Source organism: Seriola dumerili, unplaced genomic scaffold (genome assembly GCF_002260705.1).
Source record: "Seriola dumerili isolate Sdu_G_001 unplaced genomic scaffold, Sdu_1.0 BDQW01000295.1, whole genome shotgun sequence".
Taxonomy (NCBI): domain Eukaryota; kingdom Metazoa; phylum Chordata; class Actinopteri; order Carangiformes; family Carangidae; genus Seriola; species Seriola dumerili.
Window position 1 is genome coordinate 851,579 of NW_019174550.1, and position 22,854 is coordinate 874,432.

The 22,854-nt window shown below is 41.1% G+C and overlaps 2 protein-coding genes across 3 annotated transcripts; both read left to right on the forward strand.

Annotated features, from left to right (window-relative positions):
* Nucleotides 1–5,649: 5,649 nt before the first annotated feature.
* On the forward strand, nt 5,650–18,803 carry paip2b (poly(A) binding protein interacting protein 2B). 2 transcript variants are annotated; one of them, XM_022758354.1, is made up of 4 exons: nt 5,650–5,894; nt 15,395–15,561; nt 16,376–16,558; nt 16,683–18,803. In XM_022758354.1, the coding sequence occupies exons 2-4, from the start codon at nt 15,406–15,408 to the stop codon at nt 16,737–16,739; spliced, it is 396 nt and encodes a 131-aa protein (XP_022614075.1). In that variant the 5' UTR covers nt 5,650–5,894; nt 15,395–15,405; the 3' UTR covers nt 16,740–18,803. The 2 variants fall into 2 exon arrangements, with proteins under 2 accessions (XP_022614075.1, XP_022614074.1); XM_022758353.1 differs by lacking the exon at nt 5,650–5,894 and adding an exon at nt 8,800–8,941.
* Nucleotides 18,804–20,551: 1,748 nt separating this feature from the next.
* On the forward strand, nt 20,552–22,249 carry LOC111231300. The gene is made up of 3 exons (XM_022758352.1): nt 20,552–20,823; nt 20,969–21,236; nt 21,321–22,249. The coding sequence occupies exons 1-3, from the start codon at nt 20,748–20,750 to the stop codon at nt 21,664–21,666; spliced, it is 690 nt and encodes a 229-aa protein (XP_022614073.1). The 5' UTR covers nt 20,552–20,747; the 3' UTR covers nt 21,667–22,249.
* The last annotated feature ends 605 nt before the right edge of the window (nt 22,250–22,854 follow it).

Below are 22,854 nucleotides of genomic sequence, written 5' to 3' on the forward strand. Positions count from 1 at the left end.
AGGAATAGTTGGGCTCTTCACTTTCTTGCTGAGACTTGGATCAGAAGTAGGAGAAAACTCTCATATGTGACCATTTAATATGAAGCAACGTCCAGCAGCCAGTTAGCTTAGAAGAAAGCCAAGAAAGCAAATCATGTAGGCTGTCCTCCAAAATGTCAAACTGGTCCCTTAATGAAAATCAGTACAATGCTTAAACCGTAGATAAATGCATTTGCTGCACTCTAGCCTGATATCTGTGAGTATGTTTTCTTAGTGTGTGTGTGTTTGTGTGTGTGTGTGTGTGGCTCTTGGAATCCACATCAGCGCTGCAGGGATCTGATTTCTCCCCACTAGAGCTGTGATTGAAAGCACACATTAACCCCCAGTGCTTGTAATACACACACACACACACACAGTGAGACTAGCCGGCCCCACTCCCAATGGGCAGAGGAAGTCAAACCTCTTGAGTACGCAAAAGAAAAGGCCCCTGGTATATACAAACACATCCACATACACTCAGTCTCCTTGTCCTGTCAGATTTCTAAATCGAATTAGTGTGTGTGTGTGTGTGTGTGAGAGAGACTGAGTGAGTCTGGAAGCCATTACCTGGCATGTCTCTCCTTGCTGCCCAAAAACCAAGAGGCCCCATATGGATCCTGCCATCACCTCTCTTTCGCTTTCTCATTCTCCTTCTTTCTTTCATGTTATTGCCTCTTTTATTGTTCCCCTTCATATCTCCATTCCCTCTTTTATGAGGCATTCTTCTTTTCTTTTCTCTTCCTTTGTTTAATCAATTTTATTTGATCCCTTGCCCGCATTCATTTGCTCCAATTCATTTTCTAATGAGCAACATTAGCACTCTGGCGGCAGCATTTCAACAGCTTGATGAAGCTATGAAATCTGGGCTTTTCATGATTTTGGGCACTTGCCCGACACAGCAATCAGCTGCGTCCTTATCTGCATTATACGGGGGAGTGGGTGGGGTCATTCAAAGCTCCCCCATCACCTCAGAGAGACCGAATTATGAAACAGAACCTGAACCGCTGTCGAGACGCAGCTTCACCCTTCTCCGTGGAGGTCCAGACGAAGGAAGCCCAATGCAGGAAGTGATGGAGTCAGGTGACAGGAAGGAACCCCCTATGCTGCATTCTTCTCATGAATTCCACATTATCTCTGGGACCCTGGAAGTCCTCGAGCAACGGAAACACACCCATAACATACACATGCAAGCACGCACACACGCACACACGCACACACACACACACACACACACACACACACACACACACACACACACACACACACACACACACACACACAATGTAAAACACTGTTCTTCCTCCAGGTCCTCTAAATAGCCACAGCCTGAGAGAAAACCTGTTACTTCCCCACCAGATAGCATCACATGCTACACTGTTGTTGATGATATTGTGTTCACCACGACATATGTTTATGTCAGTGCATGTTAAAGCAAATGGTTTAATTCTTCAGGCCGGAGGCGGGAGAGTATCAATATCCTTTTAACTAAGTGTGTTTCCCCAAAATGTCAAACAATCCTTTAACAGAAAAATATGCCATCATGTGGAGACTTTTAATATTCATTGACTTATGTACAACTTATGGATGTGGGAGCCATTTTTAAACATCTGACCTGACAAAGATCCGACTGTCTTGGCGTCTGTGTGCTCTCTTTCCATCAAAGGCGGTCCAGTTGGTCATCAAAAACAATCTCAGCTAAAAATCCACTTACTCATTTATTTTTCGCATATCACGTGGAGTTTGCTCATTTGTCACGGAACTGAAGACGCTCAGCACCTCTTGGACTTCTCATCCATGCCGGCTTAAAAGTTCAGCATGAAAGTTCATTCATGACCGTGTGATGTGTTTGATTCTGTAGCTTTCATCCCAGTCACACAACCTTGATTCGTAGACACAGTTTTAAATCCTATAGGTGCTCAGAATAAGGGGAAAGTTTGAGTCTGAGTCTGAAAGACTTGAGTCTGATATGGCCAAAAAACTTCAGAAAGCGAGTAAGTGGACCTTGAGCTGAGATTTCAAACTAGAGTTTTGTGATCTTTTGACAAAACAAAGTGTAAAATGTGCTGAACAATGACACGCCATTTGGAATCAAGGTGAATAATGGTCACGAACATGCAGACTTACACTGCGTTAGTATTGTTTGCGATAAAGTGTTAATAATTATACAACTTCTCCTACAATAAATCTCCTTGTAAAAATACTGCATGACTTTTTTTTTCTTTTTTTCTTTTTCTTTTTCTTTTTTACACCATTTTTCAAGCCAACACTTTAAACAAACAAGGGGCCCAGAGTCTGGACGTGTGAGGGCCACAGTGCGAAACACTCAAGAGGGAATCACAAGAGGAGGGGAGGCTGAAGCAGAAATGTCTGCACCTCCTGACCTCTTGTTTTCTTAGAGGGTTTCTGGAACAAATGTGTAGCAGGAATATATTTTCCGTGTTCACCAAAGTCCTTGTTAGGACTGACCATACTGCGGGCCTGTTGCTTACTGCAGGCGGAGTGTTAACAGCACCCCAGTGGTGAGTGTTAACAGGACCTGGGACTACAAGCGCTTGTGCGTGCAGGGATACTTAGTTTGCACAGAAAATAATGAAGGCAATATTGTAACTTTGGGTGCGTATGTGTGTGTTAACGCGCCGCTTCCTGTTCGTGTGCATGTGAGGGTGTGTCGTATGTTCCAGTGTGTGCATATTCATGTGAACGTGTATGTGTGTGTGTGAGTTGCATTGGACAAACTCACTGGTGCAGCCAGTGGGGTGGGGACCCAGGGTCACAGGAAAGGCTGCGGTAGAAGATACACACACACATGCACATGCACATGCACATGCACACACATATTAAACACGACTGCCCTCTGACATAAAGTCTGGGCTATTGTGTAATAAAAAGAAAGGGGGAGCAAGAGAGAAAGAGGAAGGGAATTTATGATTTATGATTGAATAGCAAAGACAGGGTGAAATTTATAGCAGAGGGGGACTGAGGGAGAGAGAGGAGAGGGAGGGGGGCGTCATGTAACATCAGTGGGGGAAAAGAGTTTAAATGGAGAACCTCCTTTTGTCCGTAACTAAAGAGGGAGTGTGAGAATAGTTGTGTGAGTGCATTACATTACTGTACGCTCTCATGACTTTGTATGTGGGTGTGAGCTGTCTGTTAAATCTCTGCACCGTGAAGTGTCTTGAAGTTTTTATCAACCAAAGACTGGTGACAACTGCCTCAGTCATATGTGAACTGAGCAGAAACCCCAGTTTATGAAACAGCTTTGACTACATTTGGCTTCTGTTTGGATACAGATTGTCTTTACATGTGTGTAATCCCAGTGAAACAAGCCTTTCCTGCATTTCCAAAACAGAAGTATTACAGGTCAGTGTGGATGAAGCAGCTGCACACACGCACACACATACATTTAAGATGACACTCTGAGGAACATCTGGCGTACTTGAACAATGATTTAACGTCCCTATCTCCTTTTTTTTTTATATATGAAGAAAACTGCCTATCATTGTGTCACATGCTTCTTATGTTTCTATGATGTGCCTATGTTTTTATGTAAAGCACTGGACTGTAGCACTGTGCTCAAGACGAAACCTCCCCTCAGGGACACAATAAACTTTACTTTACTTTTGCTTCTCAATACATGTGCACATCCACGCATCTTGCCTGCAGATGGGGCAATGCAGAAATAATGTAGCAAGCTGGAAATCTGTTACTGTGATGGTTTGTGGTGATGTGGAGCTTCTCTGTTTTCTGTTAACTACAGAAAGACCAAGCAGTGGTGTAATGCTAAATATGCACAAGAATATAAAATATATCCAGCGGCCATTGAGTGTACGGCAGTCAGGTAGACGGATTGTGGTCACTTCAGTCTACACTTCAGCCACTACAGACATTACTGGGATCAGGGTGCAGTATTTACATCCTGAGCTCCAGCTACACCACTTAGATCCACATTTAGAGCAGAATAGTAACGTTTCTGCCAGTGGACTCTCGCCGCCCAACAACCACACTGCGTGCTACAGTCGCCCTCCACTGTAATTTCCGGGTAATGCACCCTCATGTTTACTGCTGACTGAGAATGTCTCAGACGTGTGTCAGACTTGCATGAGGACCTTGTAAGAGGATGGCAGGGTTAATGCAAGTGAAAGCTGTCATCACATATTGTTAATTTCCCTAAAGTTGAGCAGCAAAGATGAGCAGTTGCAGAGGACAGAGGAATGTAACACAAAGGAGGGATGTATTCTGTAAATAGCTGTTACAGTTCAAGCTTAGAAAGTGTTTGAGTGGCAAAAAGCTAAAGAGCTATAAGGTTTTACTGGCTGCCTGTAAGTTGAGGCCAACCTGACAATGGCTAAATTAAGAAAGTAAATCTGGAAATTTAAAGTTACAATTTCCTTAAACTAAATTTTTCAGCAAGGCTGTAACATGGCAGCATTATACCAATCCATGGTAAAATAAAACATTTTTAAAAATGGGTTGGGAACCGCAAATCTCTCTCTGCATATACGTCACTTTCACCATGCTGTCTATGGGAAACAGTGTTTGAGATCCTGATGAGCTGTCATTACTAACACCACTCCCAGCTCTGCTAGAGAGGAGGCAGGTGAAGAGGAGCTTTTTGGCTTTGACCAAAAATAAGCAAAATAACCACAGAGACTATAAAAAGGATCTGATGCAAATGAGGTGGCTGCTCTGAATGATCAGAATAAATAAAACATTCCCTCTTTTTGTAGGTTATGCCATCATGGCACAACTCACTCCTCATTTTCTATACTTTGAGCAATTTTACTGTCAGCTTAGGTCTCTGTGTAGCGCAGCAGCTGGATCATCATGTGACGTGTCACTATCCTGATGTATAGTAGTTTTTCCCTGAAGGTGACAAAATGTTAGACACTCAAAAAACCGAAGTTATGCTAAAATGATACATTCATCAGTAATGTCATCGGTGCATAAAAGACTGAAATTCACCGCCACAACAAAAATGTAAGAGCATCCTAGATGAAGACCTCCATCAGCCAACAGAGCGCCATCATAATACCACATAAGGAACACTGAGCCTTTGAAATGTTAAAATTTAAGTGCTTAATTTGGACTTTTTCTTGCAGAAAACTGAATCACAAAACACAATAGCATATTTGGCCAGAAAATACTACATTTCAGGTGGTTTTATAACTCTCTTTTATTTAATTGTCCATGCAAACAAATATCTGTCTTACAGAAAATCAGATGTGACCTGAATGTAATGATACTAAATGAGGCACAAACTGATGGGGGGTATCCCCGCCCTTGAAAAGCCTGTGCCCGCCACTGTTCACACTTACACATTACATTCTTGCACTGTTCCTCTCCTTGTCTGCTCATTTCTCATCCCAAACAGCCTCAACAAACATAAAACTAGAGCCTCGTCTGTAAAAGAAAGGTCAGTCCCAGTTAATACAGCCGCACTGTCAAATATTAACTGGTTATATTGATTGCAAAAAAAAGGGGCAGCGAGAAAAAATGGGTTATATTTTGTTTACTTACGTGAATGGAGAGATGGGGCGGGGCCTGTGGTCATCGGGACCAATAGCATCGTTAGGAAGCGTTGAGTGACGTAACTCCAACCAATGACTAAAGGGTACAGCTGGACAAACGCGACCACGACACAACGTTCTTTAGTCTCCGCGTTGAGGCAGAAAAAACAGTGGATTAATCCGTTTTTTTTTAGCTAATAACGCGAACAAATTGACAAAGGAGACAAATGTTTATTTATCGTACTGAAGATTAGTAGAGGAATTTCTTTAGTGTGTGGTTTTCTTGTGACATCCGGGACCGGAAAAGACCCGTTTTCCCCCCGACAGCTGGTTTGTGGATCCCCCACTACTTGCACTTGAAGTTGTGTGGTAAGTCTGTTGTTATTGGGGGAGTAAAAGGGGGGATATGGCAATTTGCCATTGAAAAGGGACGAAGAGGGAAAGAACGAGCAGCGAGAAAGCAACGGTGTTCATTTTAAAGCAATTAACTTGTGTTACTTTGTGTATTACCGCCTTTTTAAATAGTTTTGCAAACATTTAACGCGGGCTGACATTAGTTACCGACTTGCACCACTTAAGCTCTCAATTGTGAATGTCAAAAGATGTAAAAAATGTCAAAAATTATGAAAAGAAGGTGAAACAACTTGGCTACATTATAAATAGTTGTATTGTGATAAGAGAACGACACAGGAGCACTGTCAAACTCATGAAAATATGCAGTCTTCAAATGCTGGATTTATACATTTACTTAGATCAGTGATATTGATATAAGGGTCATGCATAAACACTGATTTTAACATCAGACCATATCATTTAGTAGCCTTTTGTTCATCGTTACAGTCATTTAGTCCTCCTTTTAAAAGACCATTAAAGTGTGACTTGGTGGATTATTTGTAATTTATCGACAGAAAAGCTTTTATTTTCGAAGCCACGCAGGCATTTGTGTTTTGGAAGAGAGTAAGCAGTGTAGTGTTGGTGTGGGGGAGCTACAGGATGTTTGTTCTCATGCTGCATTCACGTACCCACTGTGAGTCCCGATTTTCGATTCTCAACGTTACTGCGACGTGTATTAGGCTACTGAAAAGATTAGTCAATTATTTTTGATCAACCTGGATCATTGGATCCCAACCTTTCTTGGTTCATGGTCCGGTAAATGATCCTGTGTCTACGTCTTTTAGCTGCAAACAGTTCAACCAAACAGTGATGCTTCTTTTGCAAATCGTTATTTCAATAGTTTTTAGGAGTACAAAAAGGCAAAGCTATACAGTGTTTTATTTTTCAGTTGGGTAAGTTGAGTCAGAACTGATGGTCAACTTCATTGTATCAGTTGATTGAAAGCCATTTTATTTGCAGCAATTTTGATATTTTCTCTGTTGTTAAAGTCATTTCTCAACCAGAAAATGCTAATGCTAACTGGCTTCATAATTGAAAATTTAATATTTTGGGGTTTGGGGCTGTTGGCCGGAAAAAACAATCAAGTCAAAGACATTGCCATGAGCTCAAAAATTGCAATTATAGGCTATAAATGGTTAATCTTTGAAGTAAAGCAACATTTTTCTGATTATCTCTAGACACTTTACAGGGTAAGGTTGAGACCTTAAAATATTATAGAGAGAAACCCACAAACAGTTCCCACAATGAGTTGGTGCACTTGGTGACAGTGGAGTGGAAAAACTCCCTATAAAGAAGAAACTCCTGGTGTTAAGGGATTCATAGCAGTATGTTCTTCAGTGTAAAGCTGCAAATTATAAGCGTGTGGCTCACACTTGACTTGCTTTGTTGGCTATTAGCTTATTGTAAGAAATTGTTACAGGTAAAAGCACCAGGCTCATGCATGGTTTGCTGCTAGGCAACCACAATGTCAAATGCTGTCTGTCACCCAATTAGCGTAACTAACAACATTAACTACTGGACCTTCTAACCAGAGAAGAAATAAACATAATGTCTATTTCTGGTGGTGATGCTGGGAGCCTGATGGTGTTTGTTTCTCTTGTGATCTTTGCTGTTGATCAAATAGGATGGGTGAAAAACAAACCCACCATATTTGCTCCATTTTTCTCAACATAAAAAAGCCTGGCTCTTTTTCATCTGAATGGATATCAGAGGAAAAGGGTCAGTGATTTACAGTGTTTTTCTGCTCTGAGTGCATCGAAGCTGGATCTTGTTCAGTCTTGGGATCCATCATCTAATCATGCACTCTTAGCCCCTGGGGGGAATAGGAAAGGAAAAACTGCGGTGGGATTTAACCAGATGTTGTGGTGTAGCTGCTTGCATATCTGGGCTACATCTGTTTCTTTGCATTTCTGCAAATAGTTTTTTGCAAAATAAACAAAACATAAATTTTTTTCTAGACCTTTATTTTTCATCTGTTCTTCACCTGCACACCTTTGAATTCAGTGTTAATGCTGGTCATCCCGCAAATACAAATCAGCATGTTCTGAATGTTGTTGCTTGCCCATTAATTCAAAACATCTGAACTGGGGCTGGTTGACATGGTTGAAATTATTAACACCATATGAATAAGTATATTAAGTATATTTCCCAGTATCAGTGTAAATCCTGATGTGAACTGTATTCCACTGTAATGGATTACATGAAACCAAACTCTTTGAAAAGCTTGAATACCAAAATACCATTAGTTTTTAATTAGTTTATTCAAAACCATTCTGTGGACATCGGAAATATGAACAATATGATTCCACTTGAAGTTAATAAACAAAGATATTGAATTATTCCCCACCCATAATTGGATTTAATCTGATCCGATGAGAATGAAGGATAAACAGTGGAAAGGTAACATGCTGTTGTGCAGCAGGACTACACAGAAGATGTCAAAACTATGAGAAAACTCAAAAAATGTGTAATGACGGAGCTCTTGTTCTGTAAAATTACTGAAATTCATGTTATGAACTAAATTCTTAACTTATCAGCAATATTTTAGACAAGTGATTAATAGTTTGTCATATGTAATGCATGCATTGGATTTTAGTCAATTTTCAATTTGGAGAGCAGACTTTTATAAAAAATTGAGGAATTGCAATCAGATAAATGCAAGACCAGTTTGCCAAATGATCAAAATCCATTAGAAACATTTTAAAAAGAGCCACCTCCTATGGTTTAAAAGATAAGATAGGTGGCATTTTAAACATGCATTTTTACGTTTGCATTGCGTTCATGTTAAAGTTCACTGTAATTCCCCACATTCCCGAAAGCCTACGAATGCAGCACCAAACCACGTGACCAGCTTCTACCGTTAGCAAGGTGGCTAACAGGATTTAGCTAACTTGAGCTACGTTGCATCGCAGCACGGAGAAATCCCCGCTGGTGAAACGACGAACACGCACTCTTCGCGGTGTAGTTGCAATAACTTTGTGTAACGTTACACTTTGAAGCGAACACCGAGATCACAATGCCAGGTAACTTTAACCTCAGAAACCTTGAATTTCAACGGTTTGTCTTGTTTGTGTGTTAAGGTGTTGTAATCCCCGGAGCGGAGGCTTGTTTTGTTGACCTGCTTCAGTGATGCTGCCATGCTGTAGCAGCGTGCTAGCTGGTAGCTGAGCAGCCGACTTTGTTTGGCCTCAAGCATCCAAACGGGAAAGGAGTTTGACCTCGGTGTGTGGTTTACGTGTTGCAATAGCTTATCGTGTCTCTTTTACTCGGTGCAGTGTTTGCGTTTAAGCCGTTTTCATGCTAATACACTTTTCCACTTTGACGAAAATAACTGTTTTCAGCCACCCAGCCCGCTACCCTTTGTTGTTGCTGGGATAGCTTTCACCTTAGGCCCGTTCATTGACAGCTATGTGTGTCTATCCATTTGCAGCCACTGCAAACTAGCCACTTAGCATTACCTCGGCTAAAACCGTCCAATCCATTTACCAACTTTCCAGGTAGGCCCGGACACCTGGTTTAGCCCGTTAGCCGTGTGGAGACGTTAGCAGGCTGTAAGCCACGACGACGCTCCCATTACATACAGTACACTAACTGTTGCATTACATAATCTGTTATGAAGCGCTTTATCCTGTGCATTTCTTAGCATCTGTTATGCTCAGTTGGTGGAGTTGCACAAACATCTTTGCTTCGACGTGTCCGCAGATTGAATCTGGGTTTGTTTGAGATTTTGAAGTTTTTCCTCGCACGCAGGACACGCAGTATTTTGGGTTTCTCTTTTTTAAAAAAAAAAAAAAAAAAAAACATCGAATGATAGTTTGACAACAGACTGACCGTACATTTCATGTGTGGAATTTAATATTTTGAGCTTTTAAATTCCTATTAATGCTATTAGTACTTAAGCTTATTTGTTGTTATCCCACTAATTTGAGCCTTTTTATAAAGTAGTTTACAACAGAGGTGAATGAGGTGACTTGGAGGCATGTCAGTTAATACGTAATTAACTTTTGTTTATGGGGCTGCTACTAAAGATTTTTTTTTATTATTGATTTAGTTAATTATTTGGCAATTCTCTCAATTAATTGTCTGTGAAGTGTGAGAAAAGTGGAAAATGTCCGGTTTTCCACAGCTCAAGATGTCGTCAGATTTTTCAGTTCAAAACCCTAAAAATATTCAACTTACTATAACAATTTACCAGTGCATGCATTATATATGACATAAATGATTAATCACTTGTCTAAAATGTTGCCGATAAGTTAAAAATATAGTTCATAACATGAATTTCAGTAATATTGCAGAGCAAGAGCTCAATGATTACACTTTTTTTGAGTTTTCTCATAGTTTTGACATCTTCTGTGTAGTCCTGCTGCACAACAGCATGTTACCTTTCCACTGTTTATCCTTCATTCTCATCGGATCAGATCAAATCACACTCAGCTTGCAGGCTAGGAGGATGGGCCAAGCTAGGCTCTAACTAAATATTACATGGTGACCAACACATGGTTATGCAACATGAACATGCTAAGTGCTTCATGCAGTTCATAATGGCACAGTGCTCGCTGTCTCTATTTCTCTTTCTTTATTCTAGTTCACCCGCCATGCGCTCTTGTGGCGTCTGAGCATAGGCATGTTGGCAGCGACTTTTGGCGAGTGTTGGAAATTGATATTAGGGTGGGGATTCACATGATTTTTCTTAGTTTTGAAGAAAGAGCTAATAAAGAAAAGCAGCTAGTGATTCTTTTTTCAACTGAGAAAGAAATAGTTTACTCTGTAAAATGTCACCACCTCTTAAGCCCAAGCTGACTGATGTCTTCCAAATAGCTTATTTTGTTGACCAACAGTCCAAAACCCCCAAAATATTCAATTTAAAATGATATGACACAAGAGATGCTTGGTTTTTTAAAGCAGACATATTGAATTAAATTAACACATTTGAGCACCATGCATTTGTTTGACGTGTATCCAATAAACTTTGGCAGTTGGTCTTGGAAGTCTGTGCTGTTTCGTAACACCTCATAGACTGCTGTAAAAATGATCATGGACACCCTGGCATACTCTCACATGCACGCGTCAGACTCTTTGAACATTTGCTCAGGTAGTGCAGAGTTAAATTGAAGTCTGTTGTATTCTCTTGCAAAATGCTCTTTCAGACCCTCTCACTTTCCATTGTGTGTATTTTAAAACTGTTAACTTGTGTAAATCGCTGCAGTGAATAATTAGACTTTTTTATCATTGCCCACAGATACAGACACACCTCTTCTTAGTCTACTAACCTACTTAGATTGTCCATGTTTATTTGAACTCTACTGAGGGACAGCGTGTCTGTACTGTCGCTGCGTAGAGTGAACACCAGTCTGCCCCGGGTCAAACTCTGCCTGCGTATGTTGATTTTTATCACACTGACCAAGATGGAAACGGCAGGAACAGGCGTCAAAGTAACATTTTGTCCTGAATATGGAAATCAGGTCATTACATGGGTGAAGTTTCTGCGACTTTTTGGATGTAAATCAGAACTTACAAGTCAAACATTTCAATGGTGTGTGTGTGTGTGTTTGTGCGTGTTTGTGTGCTTTAGGCTGACCCTAGAGCTGTGTGCATGGCTCGGTTGAGATCATCGTTTTACCCCCCCCCCCCCCCCCAGTATTCACCGGGAGGCCGCAGTTGAGTCATGACAAGTCTGTTGGAGCTGGCTGGCAGACTGAGGATTATGTCATTGTAGTGGGCATGTCTCATCAGAGCGGTAGTACTGTCTGTGTCGCAGAAACAGGGATAGACTCAGACTGTCTAATTTGCATTTTTTTTCATAATTAAATGTACAACACCTCAATATGGAAGTATTAAATCTAAATAAAGTTAGACTGTTAGAGAGCTTTCTTTCTGTATTGGCAGGATTCTTTGACAACCCTGTTGCTGTGGTGGGTGGACTGTCATATTGTCGACAGTTAGACTTGTTAAAAAATAGCTGAAGCTGCAGGTGTTGAGGCACAAAATCATTGCAATACTGGATCTTCCACATCAGATATACTGATGGTAATGTGTCATGTTGAATTGTGATTGGAATTCGTTGTGGTGTTAGAGACATCCAGCTACAATCTGCACAAGCAGTGCAGAGAAATGAGAGGAGTAGACCAAGTAAAACAGAGAGCATGGGTGCACAGTATTTTCAGGCGGGTAGGTGTGGATGCACAGCGATGTGATCTTGTTCAATCTTGAGCAACAGATTTTAAATCCAGATGGAAAGGTCAAGTGTAGCCAGGGACTGTCCCACTGATGGAATAAGGAAGTATCTGGACAAGGTTCAGCATTGATTTGTAGTTGTGGAGAGTTTTCTTTTCACTGCCTCTGCACAGATCTCCAGTCGATTAAGAGATTCACATTCTCACTTCTTGAATCCCAGGGGCCTCAACTGCTGAGATTGGAGAGTCTGGAAACATTGTGGACTATGTGCCAGTTGTATAGAGAGTAATTGAGAGTCCTTTTGTTACTGGGTGATACTGTGTACTTGCTGCACATTTCGTCTTACACTCTCTGATGAAACATCATCATTATCTGTCAAGTACAAAGAGAGAGCTTCATTTACATGGAAGTAACTTCCTCTCATTGTGCTTCTTCTCCCACCTTTGTGCCATGCACGTAGCATTGAGTGTAAAAAAAAAAAAAAAAGAAAAAGAAAAAAAGACAGTAAGCCAATACAACAACAAAAGCACTAACTTAATGCAGCAGGTGTGCCAATCAAGTTTCTGTAGTACTTCATCTGTATAGCTCAGGAACACCTTGAAACAATTCCTTCAGATTTAGTACAAACATTCTCTTGGACTCAGGGATGAACTGATTAGATTTCAGCGGTCAAAGGTCAAAGTCTCTGTGACCTCACAAAACATGTTTGGCCATAATTCAAAAATTCATCTGCTGATTATGTCAGAATAAATAAAGTGATGACCTCTTTCCCAAAAGGTCAAAGGTCAACTTCACCCAGATATCAGTTTTCTGAAGAAAAAAAAAAAACACTTTTCTGGCCATTATTCAACACTATAACTCAAAAACAGAAGGGAGATTGTGACCATATTTCACATTTGGTTGGATACTTAATTTCTGACACTAATCTCAGGTGCCCACTTTGAAACTGTGGTGATTGTATAGATCTTCTGTGTCTGGACAGACATGGATATAAACTGCAACTTGGCTGGTCATTGGAGGTGTACAACTTTGAGGCAGTGATACTAGTTTAATGAATGAAGCTGTTTGCTGCCTATTTACTGAGTGTTACAGTCTTCTGAATCTGAATGTGTGTGTGTGTTTGTGAGTGAGTGAGTGTGAGACACCTGCAGCCTATAAATTGCGACATGCAGCACCTTAACGATGACTCACTCTATTTGCCATGATTAAACCATGTGCAGCCAACAGCCATCTTTTGTGCTTCTCACCACAGATTGGTTGTTCATTTTCTCCTTGTGTTACATATGACAGTTTTGAGATGCACTGAGCAAACTGAGGAAAGTTCCTGTTCTCATTACCATCATCTCTGCAGTTCTCTCCCTTATGGATTTCAGGGGCCAACAGCCACAGGGCTTCATTAATTCTTTCCAAATTGTCTGGCACTAAATTTTAACTCTGAACATGTTTTTTAGTGTTATGTTGTGGTACAGCAGAGAAGGGCTACAACTAATAATTATTTTCATTCAGCTTTCTTCAATTTAATAATTGATGAATCGTTTTAACATGGATGTTAAAAAATCTACAATTTCTTCAAGACCATGATGATGTCTGTAATTTGTTTGTTTTAGAGTAATAGTCCAGAATCTGAAGATACTGAATTTACTGTTTCTATATGACAAAGAAAAGCAACAAAACAAGGATTATTTGGGATTTTTGTTAGAGAAATGATGAAATGATTAATCAGTGATTTCAGCAAGTGATTGTTGTAGCTCTACAGCAGAGTTGTGATTGTAGTAGATTTTGGTCCCATTTTATCAGGGTGAGATAATCAGGTTATCTTTGAGAAAAACCTGAAATTCTTTCATGTCATATTAACGGCATTATTATTATTACCAGAAAATTTGTCAGCTGATATAGTGGTTTTATATAAGTATTGCTACAGTCAGTTTGGGCAGCAGTCTTATTATTTGTATGTAGATGTAATTCGACGTAACCTTATAAATCACCCCATGAAATAAAGGTTATGTGAAACTGTGCTGCACAAATTAAACTTCAACATTTAACATGACATTAACACATTTTAATTCAATCCACTAATGCAAGTCCCACTTTAAAAGGCACATGCGCATTTTGGCTACAGATTTGTAACTTCATGTTCATACCTTCGCACTGAATCTCTCTGATGACAAATCATTTTCTGACTTGAAGATGCCAGTCTGAACATGTCCTTTCTATTTGTTGGAATATTTGCGATCTATCATTGACTGTAGAGTGATTGGCTGAAAGGCCACAAAACTGTTTTGTGTGTTTTGGCATATATACAGAAAAATCCTTGTTTGTAGTTTCCCAGTTAAATGGGCGTTAAACTCTTTCTCTGGAGTGATTTACTGTCTCAACTGTTGTCTTTTCTACTCGTCTTCATACTTTTCCCCCATTTGTTTTCTGCTCCGCTACGTCTCCTGCTTTTGCTTGGATTTAAATCTTATTTGACTTCCACACACTGAAACTAAGCTTGGTAGGAAAATGAGGAAGTTGTGACATCATGTTGTATTTCTCTCTTTATTAGCATAAGTTAACAGATTTAGCACCCTGGGTGTTTGTTTGCCTGTGAATGGTGCTGTATGTCTTCATGATGTCTATCCGGGCCTGTGTTTGTGTGTGTGCTTAATAATAAAACACTGTGGCCTTTCTCCCGGAGCATTGCAATTCACCAACCTGAAAAACTATTGACTGCTGTCGTAAAATGCCAACGACTCTATTAAGCCCCCATACTCATTTAGGTGTTTGCAGTAAGAACATTTTCAGAGGTTTGGAGACACAGAGCAGGATCAGTCCCAGTAGGTGTTGCAGTTTTCAGTCTGTTTCTTATTCTGATCATGAGATATGGAAACGTGTTGGTCTGTGGTTTTATTGTTCATGAGGACTGAGACTCTGAGGACTTCTCTACCCATGGGAGCAGTTTTCCAGCTGTAGCTAAAATATAATTGAGACACATAATTTGTTCAGTTTGGATCCTGGGCAGAAACGTTATGGTCTTGCTTCAGACGAGATAATGTAAATTCAACAGTAAGATACAGCTGTGGCCTAATGAGCAGGAGATGAGCCAGAGTTTCCTGGCTTCAAGAACGGAAGAAAATGAAGTGCGCACTGTGTTTGATTTGGTTTTTAGGAGCCAGTTGTGTCTGATTTTCAAAAATATTTTCAGCATGGATTTTCAAGTGAATGTTACCATGCAGAATTTTGAGTTTTTGTGATTTACTAACAAGTTCCAGTGTTTATGACTTCGCCAACGATAACACTCATGTAACTGTTCTCTTGTGCAGAGCCGGCTGAGATGAGCGGTCCAGAGGTGGCCAAGACACCGGGAGGCGGAGCTCCGGGCAAAGAGGGGAAGGAGCCGGTGGCCAATGGGCACGCAGGCGAGGGCAACGACGCCAACCCATTCGCCGAGTACATGTGGATGGAGAACGAGGAGGAGTATAACAGACAGGTGTGTACTCGCGCTTCATGTATTGTGGGACGTTATGAGCACACATCCCTGGTGATGACTTTCCAGAGTTGCCAATAAACCGTCACCCTCATGGATTTATTACTACAACTAACTGGACTCTGGGCTGTATTTCATTATTACACCAAAAGCAACAAACCCACAGCAATGCAAGTTATAGCTGGCGCTTCTCACCAGCATCGCCTCCTCTTTTCTTCTTCCAGTGTCTTCACACTCACTTACAAACCCCTGCACTTTAAACTCTGCCGTGTTATCTTGCTTTCTGCTGTCCTCCACCCTCTGTTATCATCTCCCCATCTGCTCTCGTTTCTTGTTTCCCTATGATGAAGGTTCTCAGGGCAGCTGATAATGTCACAAGTTAACGGACCTGTTTGCCTTCCCTGCTGCACCCACTCCTCCTTTTTTTTTTTTTTTGTCCTTCACTTCTGGCTCTTTTGTCCACCCCCCTCCTCTGTGATAGAAATGTTTTTCTTCCTTGTAAATCGGAGGTTATTTGAACCCAATCTTAAAGACTTGAGTTACAGGGTTAGTGATATATAAGAAGAAATGTGCCATTTTCAGCTCACTGTATCTCGACCTCAAGTCTTTTTCTCTTGCTCGGCTGTGAGTCATGTTTTAATGCCACCACATGTCTTTTTAGGAAACCTTCCACCTACTTGTCATGCAAGTAATCTCAAATAACCCGTCCTCTCCTCCTCATCTGTCCATTTATCCCCGTGTTCTTTTTTCCCTCTAACTTCTCTGCCCTTTGGTTTGGCTCTCACTCATGTCTCTTCTCTCCCACGTCATCTCCCAGGTGGAAGAGGAGCTGTTGGAGCAGGAATTCTTAGAGCGCTGCTTCCAGGAAATGCTGGAGGAGGAGGACCAGGATTGGTTCATCCCTTCGCGTGACCTCAACAACCAGGGGGTGGGGCAGCTGCAGCAGCAGCTCAACAGCCTGTCCGTCAGCGATCACCACAGCAATCTGGAGGAAGTGGCGGTGAGTCACAGATGCATCTCATTTCACAAGAGTCTTCTTCTTCCAAAGCACCCTTAGAAATTCATAATGAACACATGGGTTTAGGTTAACTGGAGCGTGTTCTCACTCATGTCTTTTCCTGCAGAGGAAGAGCATCTTGAATCCCGAAGCGAAGGAGTTCGTCCCGGGGAAGAAATACTAGGAGTCCCCCTCACCCCCATGGAGCCTCCACGTGCACACAAACACACACACCAGTCCTCACATATTCTCAGAGACTCTGGCGGCCACGACCGCGCACACACTGATTCTCACACACACACGCATGCACACACACAGACCTATACACACTTGAAGTCAGTGGCGTGCTGGCAGGCCCAGTCGGGGGGTGGGGGGATTTCTTTTTCTTTCTTTCTCTTTTCTTTATGTTTCTTTAATCTTTTTATTTCCTGTTTGTTTCTTGTAAACTGAGGGACATTGGGAACAGGGGTGGGGGAGGGGTGTAATACCAGCACCGCCCTACTGCGGGCGCTAGCTCATCATTGCATTTCAGATGACGCTGTTGATGTCTGCAGAGTATGCAGATCTCATTGAAGCCCCCTTTTGAACTGAGGCAGCTACCAAGGAGTGATGCCAGGACAAAACTTAAAATCCAAAACATCGAATAAACTTAAAATTACTTCACATACTTCTTAATTTGTTTGCTGTCAAATTGGAACAACATTGCGTAACATTAAGTTGAGGGTTTCCAGGACAGAGAGGTTAGAGAGCGACTAATATTTCAGGGGACTTGATGGGTGTCTGCCGCTGCTCTGTGGAGTCATCGCGCTCAATCAAACCCGTTAAGGTTAGCTCCTATGATGTCATAAGCTCCCTGTGACATCACAGCGCATGTGCGTCTCGAGATGCGGGTTGTTATTTGTATCCGCAGCGGCTCTGTTCCAAACCAAATACAGACCCCACCCTCCCTGTACACGTGTGCGATCAGTGATCAGAACATGGACAGGCGTAATCATGGATGAATTCTTATTTTTCCCAATTTATGTGGAAGTCCATGTTTATCTTTAGTCCAGCTTATAAGAACAGAGGTGTGAGTCGCCCAGTCATACATCAAGTCGAGTTCAGCAAGAAAAATGTTATAACAGAGGGAAGGTCAGAGCTTTTTGAACCTTTAAACACTCGGTTATTTTCATTTTTGTGTTCACAGTTTCAGTCTTTGTTTCATTTTGGATTCATAACATTTATTGAACAACCTTGTTACAGGGGAGTGTTTGGTCTGGAACTCAGCCACTGCCTCTTTCTGCCGGAACAACTTGGTTTGTCCAGCATCAGATCAAGTGTCCATATCCAAATCAGGTTTTCAAATAGCCTCTCCTCCTCTTTTTTTCTTTTTTCTTCATGTTTTTGAGGATGAGGCGTTTTGTGTCTCTACTGGGTACAGTAGCCTGTGGTGTCCATTCAGTCCTGTTTGTAGGAGGAAACCTGAGGAGACAGTATTGTCACAGCCAGTCAGAATAAAGCAGTATGCGACACGTGGCCGACAGTATGGCCTCCTTGCTGTTCTTCTCTTTGTAGGTTGACTTTTTTTGAGGAAGTTCTTCCCTTTAACCATTGATTTCTGTTGTGGTCTGGCTTTCCCTGAAGCATCACCCCTTACTGCAAGTATAATCTTCATTTTTAAGTTGTGCACCAAAAGGAAAAGGTTTTCAGGAAACCCAGATTCTTATTAACAGTTAAATACATTTTTCTTATTCTCAGCCAGCTTGGCTTGAAAATCTGGAGGCAGTATTGACAAGAGGAAACATCATGTGATCTGAACATCAATCCTCCTCATGCCACTGTTCATTCATGGTATTAACAGTGACATGTGTATCTTACTCTTAGGGTTAAGTAGACAATTGTGCATTTGTTACTTGCATTTAGTATCTAACAGGTGAAAGCACTTCTGTCCATCCAAGCAGCTTTTTAGAATTTTCACCCTATCGAGTCAACTCAAAGTGTGTTGTTAAACCGCAGCAGAGACCATGAGTATGTGGTTAAAAGGGAACTTCCTCACACAGTGTTGGACCACAGCTGTCAAATGGCACCCTGGTGAAGCCAATAGGAATGTCCGCCAGGTGGATTGTACAACATGAAATCATTTTTGGTGATTTTGTTTGAGTTAGATGACAGAAGCCGTTTAAGAAAAAGAGGTCCAAATGACACAGAGTATGAATTTCAATACAAATAAAAATAATGAAAAAAGACGAATAAAGATGTTAAAGACAAATGCCTTGTGTCAGCCTTTTGTCACACTTTGATACAGTTGATAAAGACCCCTGATGAACCCATGTGGTTTGGTTGTATTTATAAATTCAATATTGACTAGCCCTTACCCAATAATATAAACCAGACTCAAGTGAAAATAGATTCTATTTCATAGTAAAGGATCCAGATCTTCCCCAAAATTTAACTGGTTCTTCCCTGGCCCATGACCCATCCCTCCACCAAGATCAGTACAAATCAGTCCAGTGCTTCTTGTGTAAAACTGCTTACAGACGGGTGAAAACATAACCTCCTTGGTGGCAGTTAAGACAGTAAAGATGCAGCAGGTTCTGTCATGTAATACATGTACATACACGCAGCCTTTATAAAATGACCAATGACTCATTTTATACACTTTGACGCACAATATATTTTAGTATAGAAACTCTAGGTTTTAAATTGAACTATGCTACTGTGAACAAATTAAGTGTGTGTGTGTGTGTGTGTGTGTGTGAGAGAGAGAGAGAGAGAGAGAGACGAGAGTGAAATTTTGATGGTAACCCTGTCAGAGTAATGAGGTCATTCAGCTCTTACTCTTACATTAATAAGCACTGTGCAGAAACTCTCCATTGACCAGCATGTGCAGAGGACACATGAAAACTGCTGGAAATGTATAAGTAGATAAAAAGACTTAATACTCTGCCTTACATTGTGCTTTTAGCTAAATGCTAATGCTTGCATGGCAATGCTAACATGCTGATGTTTAGCAGGTCTAATGACGTTCAGTATATTTTGTCATTCTAGTTTAGTGTGTTACCATGATATCATTTGCTAATTAGCATTAAACACATTGATTAGAATAGCATTTAGTCAAAAAAGAAAAAGTTAGGATAAACTTAATCACTCTGCTGAGGGGAACATGAATGTGTCTAGAAACAGTTGTTTACATATTTCAGTCTGGACCAATCAACCCACAGACATTATCATCCACAGAGCCATGATAAACACAAGACTAAAAATCTACATCTGTCAAAATACACACAGTGTGAAAGAGTGGAACCGGTCCCGTTCATAACGATATGGATTCGAGATGATTAAAAATGAAAAGCTCACACATTAGTCTGATTCTTCCTAATGTACATATTAACACATCTCTTTATACACTTTATTAAACTGATGGAAGTCCTTCCTTACTCTCGTCATGAATCTCGGGTTCCTTCCTGAAAGATTCATTTGTATATTGTACAGATATATATATATATATAAATTATATTCATCTCCACCCAATTCAACTTGTGTCCTTCATGTTATTTACCACAGATATTAAAATAACTTCAAGCACCAAAGTCAGTAAAATAATAGAAAACTATCACTTTTTTATATTTAATAGTTTAAAAAATTGGTTTCTTTATAATCATAACAGTTTAACAGTAGTTGCTCTGTCCTTATACACAAAGATGAATAACCAAACACATATCATTATATGGCAGGACTTTGTCTGCAACACAATTCATGAATATTGCCATGTTGATATTTTCATACATTATCACTCAAAGTGATCACACACTCCACTCACCAATGTGTCTGAGGGTTCTGTCAGTTTAACACCAAACATACAAATATAATACATCAAGCACGAGACACCACTGACCAGAAACCTTCCCAAACATACATACACAATGTCAAGACTGACGGTGACTAAAACAATCCCACCACAAGGTCCATTAAGAAGCTGTTCTGGAGCTTTGTATTGTTTCACAGGATCTTCCTCAGCAGATGGATTTTGCCCAGTTGTCATGGAAATGGACAGTAGATGTTTAAATTTCAATTTTTCTGAAGAATTACATCTTTGAACATCTACAATCCATGATAAATCCATGTCCCGAGGAAGATTTGACTGACAGTGAACAGCTCCCCAGTGAACCGTGTGGTAAGACCAACAAACCAGTGTTAACCCACATCTGAACAAATGGAAACTCTAAGAAGAAGAGAGACGTATTTCATAGATATGGAGCTTGAAGTTGAGCCAGAGCAGACTGCTGCAGGTGTGTTATCTGTCAGTGAATATATCAAATTTTACTCTCAGCATAACTGGCATGTTCTCATTGTTATTACTCTTAAATCAATGAAGAATTGATGACTTTTAACCCAAGTTGTATGAATCTTGTGTTGTTTGAATCTTGCATTCAGGAAGGCGGCACAACGTCACACTGTTCATTATCAACTTCAGGAATCGCCGCCTGACGTCTGAGAACCTGGACACTCTGTCGGCGTTCATGCCCACACTGGAGCGCCGCCTCACTGGAGAACCTGAACCGCCTGCGTCGCTGATGGCGAACGTCAGGACAGACTGCCTGAGATCACCCTTCACTTACAAAGACGAGGACGTGGAGAATGATAGACTCTGTTCTTTGGTGGCAAAACCAGCACGGGTCATGATGACGCCTGCAGGCTTTAGGTAGCTCAAATATACTGTCCAATCATAATGAGACCGTGTGGTTCATGTTTTCATGTTTAAATAGAAGTAAAACTCGTCCTCCAGGCTTCCTGCTGGCAAACTCCTGTCTCCAACCCACCCAGACAAAGTTCACATCATGGTCCTGAAAGCAGACCGGAGGAACAGCATCCTCACTTTGGAGTGGGACGGCGTGCCTTTCAACAGGGTCGTGTCCCCCGTCTACAGGGCTACAGAGGAGCAGGTGAAGGGCTGGTTCAGGGTGTCTGACTACACTCAAGATGGCCACATGACACTGTCAGTGTTGTGCTATTTCCCCATTGTGGAAGAGGAGGATAGGGTGCGACGGGAGGAGCCTCAGAAAAAGAGGGAGAGGGATGAAGAGGATGAGAGCAGCGCTGATGTCCCTAAACCAAAACGCCTCAGAGTGTAATTGCCTCCGCCGGTGGGGGGGGGGGGGCCACCTCAAGTGCCTTAATGTGAAGGAGCGTCAAGAGATTCTCATCCTGTTGGTTTGGCTGCAAACCATCCCAGTTTGAACTGAAGGTCTCAACTGATGAATCGTAACAGACTCTGTCTGCTCCTCAGCTCAGAGAGTGTGTTTGACTTTGTACAGCCAGAAAATTTTATTTTCATGAATAAAAAGAGAGAAGAGAAAAGATCCTGTTTTCCTCATAATTTCACCATGGCTAACGCTTTTTAGTGTGTTAACATATAGATTTAGACTATCACTGATTCTTGGCTGAGCTTCTACCAGGATCTGAAATTGACCCCTGGGGACAAATAAAGTTTATTGAATTGAATTGAACCAGGTTCTTCTATCAGATATAACTGTTATCTGTTACCCATACCCAATACACCACAGGAGTTCACCTCACAGAACCAGTCCTGTTCCTGGAGGTTCAATCAGCCTTGATGTCACAGATCAACAGAAATCTGAATGTATTACTTTGCAGATGAAGATTATGAAAACAAATCAGATCAACCTATAAAATGTGGTGTGTCAGATTAAAGTACACCAGTCTGTAGTTTGAATAAAGTTTTTAATTTTACTTGTTGAGTATTTTTTATATTGTTTATATCTTTCCTCCACTGCACTGCTGCATGCACATTTAAACCTCTTCTAAACAAGAGGATGAAAACAAGCACACACACACTTTACTGTTTCCTTTGGGTGCCTGCCAGTGGACGGTTTACTGCTGTGTTATGACTCATCCTCGGCTTCTGTATCCTGAGGCATGATAACTGAGAATCACAGACACACACAGGCCTACTTCGGTTTGGACGGACCGCTCATGTATGAGGTGGATGGATGATGAAGAAGCAGTGCAAACTCACTGGTTCATCATGTTTGACTCAAAAGACTGACAATGATTTTCTTTTTTTTTTTTTTTAAACTGCTGTGTATTGAGACAAAAATTGAGATTCAGAGTGAAGAATGAGGATTCCAGTGACAGGGAAGATGATGATGGTTATAGTCTCTCAGCTGGATCTTAGGCTGGGGCCACTAGGAGGAGAAAATGAAGGGGATTTATACATATGTAAGATTATAAAACAAATGGACAGGGCTGCAGTGTGCTGATCAGCACACACAGGCATTCTCTATCCTCTCCTTACCTCA